Source organism: Solea solea, chromosome 1 (assembly GCF_958295425.1).
Source record: "Solea solea chromosome 1, fSolSol10.1, whole genome shotgun sequence".
Lineage (NCBI taxonomy): Eukaryota > Metazoa > Chordata > Actinopteri > Pleuronectiformes > Soleidae > Solea > Solea solea.
The window spans coordinates 40708125-40720972 of NC_081134.1; the positions used below are offsets into that span (position 1 = coordinate 40708125).

Sequence of the window (12848 nt, forward strand, 5' to 3'; positions counted from 1 at the left end):
TTGACTCGCAGGGGCCCACTCAGGGAAGTACTGACCTCTTTCTTTTAAAGGGTGACGGAACTTTAAGGGAAAACGACAGAATGATGCGGAGAAGAAAATGGAGAAAGATGTATTGCTATGATGTCTGATGATTCAGTGAAATATATAACAGGATGGCAAAATGTAAAAGAAAAAAATGCCTCAGATTCCAAACGACACAAAACTAAATATTTCCTATGAGTAATGTAAAAATTTAAATAAAATAAAATAGAAAGCTACTGCTATTTTTGACAGCTACCCACTGTTCTTTCAACACAATCAGGTCAGTCAATTAAAATAAAAGACAATTCATTCATTCATTATGAAAGTGATAATAAATAATAATTAAATTAGACATCTAGTACTTTTTAATCGCCACTGAATTTATTTTTAATGTATTTTTCTGAGCTAAATATTAAACTTTTTCAACACTTTGTTAATGTTCATACACAGTGGACTGTATCATGCATAAACTGAAGAGACGGTTTCTTTTTAGGGTGATTTCTGTTTTGTGTAATTTAACCACAGAGAACATTAGGCTCTCAAACTGAAAAACAAAACAAAACAAAACTGTGCTTTATCCATGAGGATGTCACACGCTGGGATAAAGAACACTTGAACTAATGATACCCACAAACAATTCTTTGTTTGTACAGTTTTAAACACATGGTGAGCATGGGGAATTACAGAAACCGGATTCCACCAGACTCATGGATTTATTAATCTTCCTAATAAAATCAATCACTAGCTCTTAATAGTTCAAGCTCATCAAAGTAAATTCAAACAATCACACAGATCTGCTAATCACAAAGAGTCTAAAAGCTCTTTTCCACATGTTTCCTTTTTTGCCTTCTCCATATGAAGTCTTTAAGAGAGATGACACGCTTCAGATTACAGACTCTGAGATTAACATTTTTCTCGCATTGCGACTCGATTAAAGTTTAATTTGGAGGTGCTCTCTGGCACATATTTATGCCAATTATAACCAGCCATGTTCTTAATTACTAAAGAAAGGTCACATTTTTCATCAATGTAGCTACACTTCCGCAGAGCTTCAGATATCACTGTCTGGTTTAATCAATAGCCATATCTAAAACTTAATTTGTCTTGCTGAAATTAAGGGTCTTTATCTTACAATCACTTCACAAATTGCCCATATAGGAAGAATAAACAAAGTGGATGATGTATATGTTTTAAGATGATCCTTAAAGGCCCAGAAAAAACTCCACAAAAGAATTCTTACTGTAGTTACCTGAAACTAACCTTCACGCTCTGAAGCACAAGGTACCTTGAAGAGCACTTATCATGGCATCCTTGGAGCTGTGTGCGTTATCTACAGTATTTAATTAAAATAAAGACAAACAGCCAAACTACACTAACCTACCAGGGACCACGAGCAGTTGGCGCGACACCTTTTCATTCCGAGTTTGCCATTCAGCCAACTCAATTATAGAGTCAATAGAGAAACCCATTAAACAGTCAATGCAACTGTGGAAGCAAAATATGTTCTGACATCTCCCCCGATGTACAATTGTTGTTATATAGAGTAGACAACTCTTGGGCACCAACCACAATGCACTGATGTGCTTATTCATAGACTGACTAATTTAGTAGACTGAAATATAGCAATTGACATTTCTTGGAAAGGCAGCGTGAAGCAATGAAAACACAAAAAGCTCCAAAAAAAGCTCCAGTAACACCAGACGTTGGATCAATAACAGACAAAAACCCTCAAAGATATGCACTGAAACTGAACTCACGTATGTTTACCACCCTCAGTGCAGGTGGTTGTTTTCACAAGCGTTACTTATTTGCTTCAGGTTAAGGTGCATGTGAGCGTGCATGTGAGCGTGCATGAGGGCGTGAACTCCCACCTGCCAGACTGCCTGGTCTCTGCAGTGTAGCAGAAGCGTAGAGCTCGTGGGAGATCTTGTACTGGTCAGAGGCGTGGTGAGAGGCCAGTCTTTTGGGAGACAGTGTAGCATAGCTCCCGATGCCTGAACTCATCTGAAAAGTCAAAAAAACTTTGATTTTAAAATGTACTGACGAAAAAAAGAAAGAAAGAGAGGTACGTACAGGGTGGCTTTGTGTACCGGTGCAATTACTTCACATTTGTTTTGACATTTGTAATGCAATTTCAACACATTCTTTACATAAAAAATATTAATATTCATGTCCACATACGAAGCGTGTTAAAGTGTCTCTACCTGGTGAAGAGGGGATGATGATGAGCTGGCCCCTCCCCCTGCTGCTGTTGAGCTGGGCGGAGATGCCACCCTCAGGGGAGAACCCGCCCCTCCTGCTGTTGTCACAGCAACTGTGGTGCTACAAGACAAAATGAGAAACGGACGAATGATGACTTCAAAAGATACATTCCATTTCACCGTTGCTTGGAAAGTGGGATGGAAGTAGCATTTAGTTGCAAAAATAACTCTCTTAGAATGGCGGTCTATGGGAAAATGAGCCAACTTCTCACTTGAGATGATGTCAGTAAACATTTTCATGAGGATATAATGGTTTCTGGTGGCATAAAATTGTCATAATCTGCTGTGCTGGAGAGTCCAAACAGACTTGGTATTCAATATGGTACAAAGATGGTGAGGATAGTAATGAAAGTGACTCTTCCCTTCAGACCATCTTTGAAGGTTCTGTATTCAAACAGGCAAAAAAGATTCTAAATGACCAATCACACAATCTGTTTTCTGACTGTAATCTTTAATCCTCAGAGCAACGTTATAGAGCAAACTCTCACATGTATCTTGACAAGCACTGTTTTAACAATATTCCATTTTTATTCTGTGTTATTTGTATTCTGTGCGTTATATAACCTTGTATGCTGTTTGGTGTCTGTTATACTGTGTTTGTTTCTTCAATTGTTCTTGCACTTTTGCCCAAAGGAAATTTCTCTGTGGGTGAAGTAATTATTTTTCGTTTGATATTATAAAATACAGCATGGGTGTGATTTACAGTATACAGCGTGATAGAAGAGATTACAGGACAGTGGCCTTCAAAGTCCATTTTCCAGTTGCATCCTGTAATTATATACTTTCTATTCAGTCATTTATTCTTCTTCCAGTCTCCTTTATTTACCTTCAAACACCATCAAACTCTATACACCAGCATTATCAGCAATAGATCAAAATCAATATCAGCGTCACAGCCACTGAGCCACTATACCTGTATGACTTGGCCAGTCGATTAGGAGGCTGTTTGTTTGGAGAGGAGGAAGAGGAAGGGAGGCGTTGAGTGGTAGAATACCCTGGTGAGTCGGAGGATGATCCCAAGCGCTGGAGCTTATTAGGGGAACCAGACCCTGAGCCTCCTCCTCCAGACAGAGGGGAGCTGACACGCTGGGCAGGCAAGGTGGAGCTGGAGTAGTAGATACCTAAAGATCAAGGGAAGAGAAAAAAAATATATGAATAAACATACGATGCAGACGATGAAAGAGAATATGGTGCAGCTGATGTTAATGATTTACAGATACAGGCAGGTCACAGAGCAAGAGTAATACTGTGCAAAAAAAACCCCACACAGGTTCGACTCAGGGAAAGTTTACTAAAGCAGAAGACTTCACAGACCGTATATGGTACAGCCTGTTCATAAATTATGGAAGACAAATGCTCTACTACCAAGTAACAAAATTATACATGCAGTCTCTGAAAACACTGTCCTACTAGCAACATTTTTATTCCGATTCTCATGCATGCCTATCAGCGTCTCCAGAAGTCATCTCTGTGTATCCACAGAACTTCATGCTATGCCACATTCACTTAATATGAAGAAAAATGCATATTCACAAAGAGAGAGGGAGGGAGAAAGAGATATGGAGAAGAGAAGGGAAGAGCAGCAAATGCGAGTCCTGACCTGATCCTGCACCAGGTTGTGATTGTTGCGGTTGGGCTGCACGACTTGATGTCACCTGAGGGGACGTAGAGCAACACAGAGTGAGTGACAGAAGAGGAGCCATGACAGTGAAGAAGGGACAAATCTAGAGCGTGATTAGTGGGGGAAAAGGACATTGTATAGCAGAGGGAGTTCAGAAAAATGTGATCAAAGTGAATAAAGAGCAGAGGCCATGAAAAACTTTTATGCACAATATGTTCACTCAAGCCTTTGAGGATCCCAAATGAACCTAGAGCAGCAAGTAATGAAGTCCCCACAGAAAACAGAGGGGTGATTCAAACAGACTCATAGACAGACGTCCACAGAGCTCAGATAAATGAAATAATTTCTTATAGAAGCTTGTTGCACCATCTAAACTAAGACATAATGTAAGACAGCAGACTTTTATTTTTATTTTGAGCAAATGTTGAATAAGGACAGGGGAAATAAATGCATATTTAGGCTCACTCACTATCCTGATACCTACAGCTTTAAAAGCAATATGCAATGAATTCCTTACAGGCAAAACATATTGTGCAAGTCTGTGAGGAAAAGTGTAAAAAGTCTTTTCTACCACACGTCACAAGCTGGTCTATTCAAACATATTCTCCTTAGTGTCTAGGGGCTGTGGGGAGAGCATATGCCAGTGCTTCACTGAGCCTCATATACTTATGATGATGTTTAGAGCTGAAAAGATGTTTCAAATGCATTATTACTAGATATATAGTAAATGCAGTGGTGCAAACCCTACAGAAAGTAAACAGTCACTGTGCTTACTTAGTGCTAAAAATGCTTTCCTAAATATAAATTCTAACTGTTTTTTTTTGTAAATTGATAAAAAATAAACAGTTAGAATTTAAAGTGAGCCAACAGTTGAAACCTATATTAAATTACATCTATATTAAATTAATTTTAAATTTGGTGTGAACACCCTTTCCATTCAAACCTGCATCAGTTCATATAGACACACTTGAACAAAGGATTATTTAGGTGTATAATCAACCAAGCACACCAAAATGGTGCTAATGTTCATCATTTTCATATGTGGGTTGAAACTGAAACAACTGTGTAAGAGGCTTGAAACTGGGTGAAGAACAGCCAGACTCTGCTACCGAGTGGAGAGAGTTAAAGACTGTCTCACCGTGGTATATGACCTGTGACATGAAACGGAGTACAGCAGTAAGACACAAGGTAGTGATACCACACCAGCAAAGTCTCTCCCAGGCAAAGATTTCAAAGCAAACTGGAGTTTCAAGATATGCTGTTCAAGCTCTTTGAAGAAGAACAAAGAACGGGCAACATGAAGGAAAGGTGTGGTGTGGCAGATAAAAGACACATCATGCTTACTTCCCTTCAAAATGGGAAGATGTGCAGCCGTGCCATCAGCTCAGAACTGACATAAACCTGTGGTATTCCGGGTACACTCATCTCCTGTCTGAAAAGTCTGGCCAGAAGTGGTCTTCATGGAAAAACTGCAGCCAGAAGGCCATACCTCTGGCCAAGCAACTCCACTATGCATGAAAACATAAGAACTGGGTTTCAAAAAATGGCAGCTGGGGCTTTGGACTGAATTTGGCTGTACAATAATGAGTGTCTGCAGGCAATAGTGAAGCACTGTGGAGCTTCTTTGCCATCCATCATGCATTATGCATTATCATCAGGGAGGCATCTGATTGGCCCCAAATACTGATTCTGCAGTAGGACAATGACCCCAAACATACAATTAAGGTCATAGTCCAGAGATCTGATCTCTACATCATTGAGTGTATCTGCAGATCTTCAAAAAGTTTGGAACAACCACCTGTTGTGTTCTTTCAAACACTTTGTGCAAGTGTACCTATAATAATTTATGCCGCTTTGAAGACAAAGGTTGGCCACACCAAATATTGACAGATTGAGAGGTTTCTTCTGTTTGCTCAATTTGCATTTTGTAAATTCGAATTTGTGATTTCCACACAACTGTATTAAATTACATTGTCTGGATATTTATCCAACCAAGTCACCAGTGTAACCCACGTGTGCAAGCACAGATCCACACAAACAGTGTGGAGTCATTTTTGGTTGGTCATTTACCAGGTGTGAACATTTGCAGCTTTACAGTTCTCGAGAAAACAGTGGGATGAAAAAAGAAACAAGCCTGCTCAGCTAATCTTGCTGAGATAAATGTAGCCACACACACACACACACATATATATATATATACAGTACATACACAATCTCCAATTATCTTCTCAATGGCAGTGTCGAGTTGCGAAAAGCTAAAGCTAAATTGTGTCTGTTTAAGACAACAGACCTTTGGTTTAGCGCCACTGTTTTGCACAGGGGTTATAGAAACACCTTTATCTCCGACTGAGTGGATTAGTAGTCTCTAAAAGTTTATTTTGGCAGGCTCTGATAAAGACTAAAAGAACGAAAATATACTGTACATTGCAATACGGCATTATATTGCATACAGTGCTTCCATATATAATGTCCTTGACACACATTTCTGTCACTGTGTCCACAATCTTGACCCTCAATCTGGGTCAACTGTCACTAGTGTGTGGAGAACATCACTTTAAAACAACAGTGGATGGTACATGAACTTGTGGAATAAGTCTCTGAGGGTTCTCGGCCATCATCAAAGTCATTGTATCTTACAGCGTGTAGATATAGGCAACTGGATTTGAGTTTTGTTGATGACATTTCACTTGTAATCCAAGAGGCAGTTCTGACTGACTGGTGGGAATTTGTTTAGGAATCATTACTACATTTAAACAAGTCTGTGGATTCTCGTTCATCCAGGTCAAAGTTATCCAAAAGTCAATGGCTCAGTAGCAACTAATGTATCCATGAAATCACAGAAATTAATAAAAAGGCACAACCAACAAGTTGAAACTATTAATGTCTGTTTCTTTGACATATAAAAAGTGATTTCATGACTTTAATTCACCATAATATAATCTCACCATACTGTCGACAGCAATTCCAGTTCAGGTCAGTAGATTCTACAAAAAGTCCAGTCTCCCAAGTGACGACAACATCAACATAAATAAATCATTATGTTGATGTCAGTCCCTGATGTTACTTACACTTAGAGTTATATATATCTGGTCTGTTTTGATCAAGTATTTTCTAAGAGCATAAGTTTACCATAATATCCCAGATAATGTGTCTCCTTTCGCTGGAACTACAGTTTAGTATGGATTACAGCAATGGCATTCTGTCATTAAAAAGGTTGCTTGAGTGCTTGAGGTGATAATGGGATTGATGTGCACATTTAAATGCTTCATATATATATATATATATATATATATATATATATATACAATGACACTCCATCAGTTTAAGTGCACATGGACAAAGGGATATTTGAGTGGATTAGTAAATGCATCTATAAATAGCCGGGGACTCTTAATGGGGACGTGAGAGCAACTATTCCAAACAGTGTGAACTATAAAGTTCTTCAATACGTCCCCTGTGGTCATTTAGTGGGTTATGAAGCCAAGTGTGAGAGCTAATGCTGATGAAATGCAGGCAACAAATGTGAGTTTAGGAACCACGTTAATGGTTTATGTCACCTGACTGTGTTTCATACCGCAGCTGCATCCAGTTTTAAAGTGAGACTTAAATGGCCTTTAGTCTAACGAGAGGGTGCTTGGATGATGTGGCATGAACGGGTGAATGGATAGATAGATAGATATGGATGGCTTATTCACTGAGGTAAATAAAATATGAGTATAGATGAATTGTTGGCTGAGTTAACTAACAGATGAAAAGCCCGACACACTATGCAAGGGAGAGCACTCTGTGTCATCTCACACTGCTGCTTATTTTCTCCCCCAGTAAAACACTGGGATGTTTGAGGTGCCATGTATCCATGCATTATTAAAGCAGGGCCTCTCAGGGTTATAAATACCCAACAGAGAAGCAGCAACATGGCAGACTTTTCATTTTCTCTCCCTAAAAATAATTAAAAAAGGAAACTTTAAAACACACGGATAAATAGGAGTATATAAGACACATACTTCATTGTACACGAGCACCAGTAAAAACATGAATGTACTGCACATGAATGCAAGATGCAACTGCCTATCCAGCAGCACTGACATTCAAAAAAAAAAAAAAACTATTCATGGGCAACGAGCCCTGCTGACAACACTGGCCCCATTACACTGACAAGCCAAAGACATCAGAGAGGAGAACACACATATACAGTACACTCATACTCTGATATAAACAGGCAGGGTGAGGAGAGGAAGAGAAAGCAGAGGAGGAGGGAAAACAGGACAGAAATACTGTGAGTAGAAGGGCAAGAAATATTGAAGACCAAGAAATCAGATTTCTTTTCTGCCTAATCTGTCCATCCATCTTCATTTTTCAATCTATATGTTTAGTATGGTTAATAAAAGTACTTACAAAGACAGAACACTGTGTCACTGTGTAAAGAGACATGCCTTTGTGCACACACTCACACACACACGTCACTCCTTGTCACTTTCTCAGTAACAAATCTGCCAAATTAAAAATAAAACACCCTTCACTTTAGAGACAAAATGTGCAGATACAAAGATTTAAAGAGATACATAAACACAGCATTACACAGTTCACAGGTAAACACATTTGATCTGAAATATCTTCTTACTAACTGTCCACTTTATTCACACACTTAACATTTATACACATCTATCACAAATGGAACATTCATTTTGTCCCAGACACTGGCAACATCTTTAATTGAAGAACTGCAGCTGCTGATTTATTTACCAGATGTTTGGTGTCTCTTTAATGTACATACTGTACATGTCTGAGAGTGTGTGTGTGTACACACATACTTGCATTTGTTGCCTCTTTAGGACCTTCTCTGGCATAAACACTGACCTTGTCAGGACCAGCAGTCCTCGTGGAGACCAAAACCAGGTCCTGATGAGGCAGAACCTCATTTCTGAGGACCTGGCTTAGATTTGAATTGTGGTTAGGATCGCGATTAGGCATTAACTGGTTATAGTTAAGGATTGTTTAGGCTGTCTAAACAAAGAAAAGCCAATGGTTTGTCTTACAAACCATAGCTGCACAAACCTGTGTGTGTGTGTGTGTGTGTAGTAATGTGGTGGCATTTATCGCTTCACTTTATTGACTGTACTTTCCAAGTCCTTAATCCTCATTTTGGACTGTAATAATCTGATCACCCTTCTTTTATAAACAGTTTTGAGGAACCGCGCCGTCTCCCACCTGTTTCAAAAAAAGCTTTGGACAGCTCGTGACTGGACCTACAACTTCAGTAAAAGTAATAAAAACAGGACTCTGTGCACATAGATGTGATGTCTAATAAATCCACGTTCTCTGAGAACACACAGAGTCAGAGTTACACATAGCTGATGATGCACAAGTCTGAGTGATGTTCACTGTGTCTCTGATTAAAAATCAGCATAGCAAGGAATCTGACACAAGCAGACACAGTACATCTAAACATCACGCTGGTCCTCAAAGGCTTGAGCGAAGAAGACAATGTGCTTATTAACTGCAGAGTAAAACTTTATCTATAGAGCTGATATTAGCAGTTTGACTGTACTTTTCATCAACACCACCAGCAGCCTCATTATCATCCGAGTACAGCAGTTGTTCCTACCTGGTTGTAGCTGTGCACAGCTCCTCCAACCTGCCCGCTGCGCTGAGGAGTTGCTGCGGAGATGCTGTCACTAAGGGCGAGGGTCTGGTTGCTATGGTAGCTGGCAGAGTACTGGAGCGAAGCCTCCGGGGTGGAGTTGAGCTGCAAGGAACTCTGGGAAAGAAGAGCCGGTCCTACCGATAGAGAAAGAGGTGGTGTATGGTTGGGTGGGAGGTGGGGGTTGAGTTGAGTTGGTGTGCATGTAGAGAGGGGAAAAGTGTGTGAAGGAGTGAGGAGAGAGAGATTAAGAGTGAGAAAGAGAAGGGGCACGAAGAGGAGAGATTGAGAGGCGAAGAGTGAAATCGGGAAGAGAGAGAGAGAGCAGCAATTTAGAGCAGATAGTGCAGCAGTGCAGCACTTCGTGAGTTGGCGATGGCATACATAATTTATTAGCAAAGGGGAAAGAGAAACAGAGGAACACAGAGAATGGGAGGAGGAGGGAGATAGAGAGGATGGGAGGAGGGCTGAAAATAAGAAAGTTGTAATAGATGGAGCACCTAACAACTTGAAGCAACCATTTTTACCCTACCGCCTTGAACCACAGTTCCCTCCAGCCTTTGTGTAACATATAAGTTTACTTTGGAGTGAAGGCTTGAATATTGTTTTATTTATGTTGCTGTTTCGTAAGCTTTGCAGTTTTGCACTACATTGGAACGTGGCTTTTCATTCTCTTGCTAAAATGCACTTGACTCCCCTTCCAAACACCTTAGACAGTGACAAGGTTGAGAACTGAAGATGGTAAAATCCACTGATTGAAGTTACTTATAAAATTTCATGATACAATTTCCCATGCTAAAAGAAAGAAATGTGCACTGGATATGACTTTTGGATGAGCCTGAGATACATCTGAAGCATCTTAACACTGATAAATCAGATTCATTTCTGTGTAATTATTAAAAAAAAACTCAATACCGTTTGGAAACGTGCCCTTATCATTTATATTGATTCCTCCCCTCTAATCTGTTGTGTCAAGCGTGCTCTCTCACCTCCACTGCTGTCAGTGGATAAGTCTGCAGCACATGCAATTTGTAAAGTACGCCTCGACAGTATGAAGCACAGAAACAACAATGCAGATTTCTCAAGGCATATGGTTCAGGTCTTTTTTTTATAGATACAACATTTATCATGGAAGAACTGGAAAATAACACATTATTATTACAGTACACCATTTCCAACTGCATAGCATAACATTCTTTTCTTTTGCATCTCATTTGTGTCTTGCAATCGGGAGGAAATGTCAAGTATCATTTAGTAGTTGCCGTGTATGTACTTAATCATCTGGAATCCATTGAGAAGTGTATGACATTGGCCACAGTCATGGAAGTGCATCACTATTACACTCCAGTAAATCACTTCCAGTACCTGACACAGTCGCAGCTGTAGCACCAAATGATAATCCCCCTCACTCTGATTCAAATGCTGGGCACTTAAAGCTGATATTGATTGGGAATATGAACATTATAAGGTAGTTACTAAGATGGACTATCTTCTAAACTGTGTGTGAGGTGACGAGGTCAGGCGAAGGGAAATTTTTCAAACTGCTCAGTAGTCTGTGGTGCGAGTGGCTGTGTGGGTTTTTCCGCGTGCATGTTTATATGTGTGGTTAAGGATCTCCTAAGGAGCAGTTAGGTCGGTGACCTGTTCACTCAACGGTGTATACATATTTCATTAAGTTGCTATTTTTGCCCTCTCTCTCCCTCTGAATACAAATCTCCTGAACATGAAACGTATGCAATTATAGTTTGTCGAGTAAGAAAGTTAAACCAGGCTCTCTCTGTTCCTTACTTTTTCAATTTCAAATGTTTGAATATCATGAATATATCCTCATAAAGGCTACAACAAGTGTCTTCCCCAGGGCTCACTGGCATGTTGGTTTCATATTCTTAATAACAAAGAGCCTTATTATTTGCTTGTTCTCTATGTCTCTCTCCCTCATGCGCGCTCTCTCTCTCTCTCTCTCTTTCCTCCTCCATGAATTCCTTTCTTCCTATGAGAGTGTGCAATCTGAACTCCGACCAGCTCCAGCTTCTCCTCTTCACAAAAGACTTGCCTTTCTCTCATCTCAATTCATTCCTAACTCTGTATGAATTATTAAACAGCACTTTGTGTTACACGGACTGAGTGGGAGCTCCCAAAGTTATCATCACTCAGCCTCGGTGTTTGTTACATTGTGCTTGCCGTATGTGTTTATTTCAATGTTCATATGTGTAATGTAAAGTGTGTTTGTGTTGGATGGTCAGATAACAACTCAGTCATTAGTTTTGGTCAAGTTTATGCATGTGTGGCAGTAAGTATAGACTATGTGAGTACACTGGACGTAATTAACTGTAAGTGGATACAATGTTTGTGTGTGAGAGAGTGGAGTGAACTTTACATGGTTTTATGTCTCAAAGTCTCACATGAAACATTTTTAACACCTTGGTAGAATTTATAAAAATCTCATTTTTGATCACTACCCAAACCTTAACCTGGCTCAAAAACAAATCTTAACTCTCAAAAGGACTAAATGCCTTTACAATCACACATTTGAGCAAAAAATACTTATCGCTGAATTTGATTTTGTTTTTTGAGAGTCATAAAATTGTTTTCTGTTCCCAAATCTTGATATTTCTACTTTCTACCTCAGATGAACAGAAACAGCTAAAAATAGTGGTTGCTGATTTAGTTATTAAGTTATTTTCTTATAGCAGTAGACCAAAGCCAAATACTAAAAAACATGTTTCTACTATTTCCTGACTGTGTTTACTTTATTATTTGCATGATCATCTAAATGTAGCAGGTATTCAAAACTCTTTTTTTTTTTTTTTTTTTTAAAATAGGCTGACTGACTGACAGGTAATGTGCACTGATTGTAATGATACAAACACAGTCACATAACAATTTAATTTACATTCATTTCATGGACATAAACCTAATAATACCCTTTGCCCTAATCTGAACATAACCACGACCATTGACCCCAGAATTAGCTCTTTCCACAACTTTGTGCCCAACTGAACATGCCCTCAATTAACTGGTCATTAGTCATAATTCCTTACACAAGAGAAGCCTAAGCCACATAGTTTTTAAAAACGTCTGGTTTTACAACAGCAGATTAAACCAAACCTCTCTAAAGAATCTTGAATTTCTTTTCATGGCAATAACCCTTTTAGAGTTTGAGTGTCTCTGTCAACTTATTGTACAACTACAGTGTCAGCTGAGAGCAAAAAGAACCATACACTAAGTATTTAACACATAGCTATTTGTAGTCCTCCCTTTTGGGAAACACACACACACACACACACACAGAAAAAGCTGAGGT

The 12848-nt window shown here is 39.3% G+C and overlaps 1 protein-coding gene across 1 annotated transcript in view; it reads right to left on the reverse strand.

The window, feature by feature from the left end:
* The window catches only part of ctnnd2a (catenin (cadherin-associated protein), delta 2a), a 225123-nt gene that overhangs the window by 108228 nt on the left and 104047 nt on the right, over positions 1–12848 (reverse strand). The window contains exons 6-10 of the mRNA XM_058635385.1: positions 9509–9681; positions 3883–3937; positions 3196–3403; positions 2226–2343; positions 1893–2025 (exon numbers count right to left, since the gene is read on the reverse strand). Coding sequence (XP_058491368.1) covers positions 1893–2025; positions 2226–2343; positions 3196–3403; positions 3883–3937; positions 9509–9681 — 687 coding nt within the window. The remainder of the gene's footprint in view (positions 1–1892; positions 2026–2225; positions 2344–3195; positions 3404–3882; positions 3938–9508; positions 9682–12848) is intronic.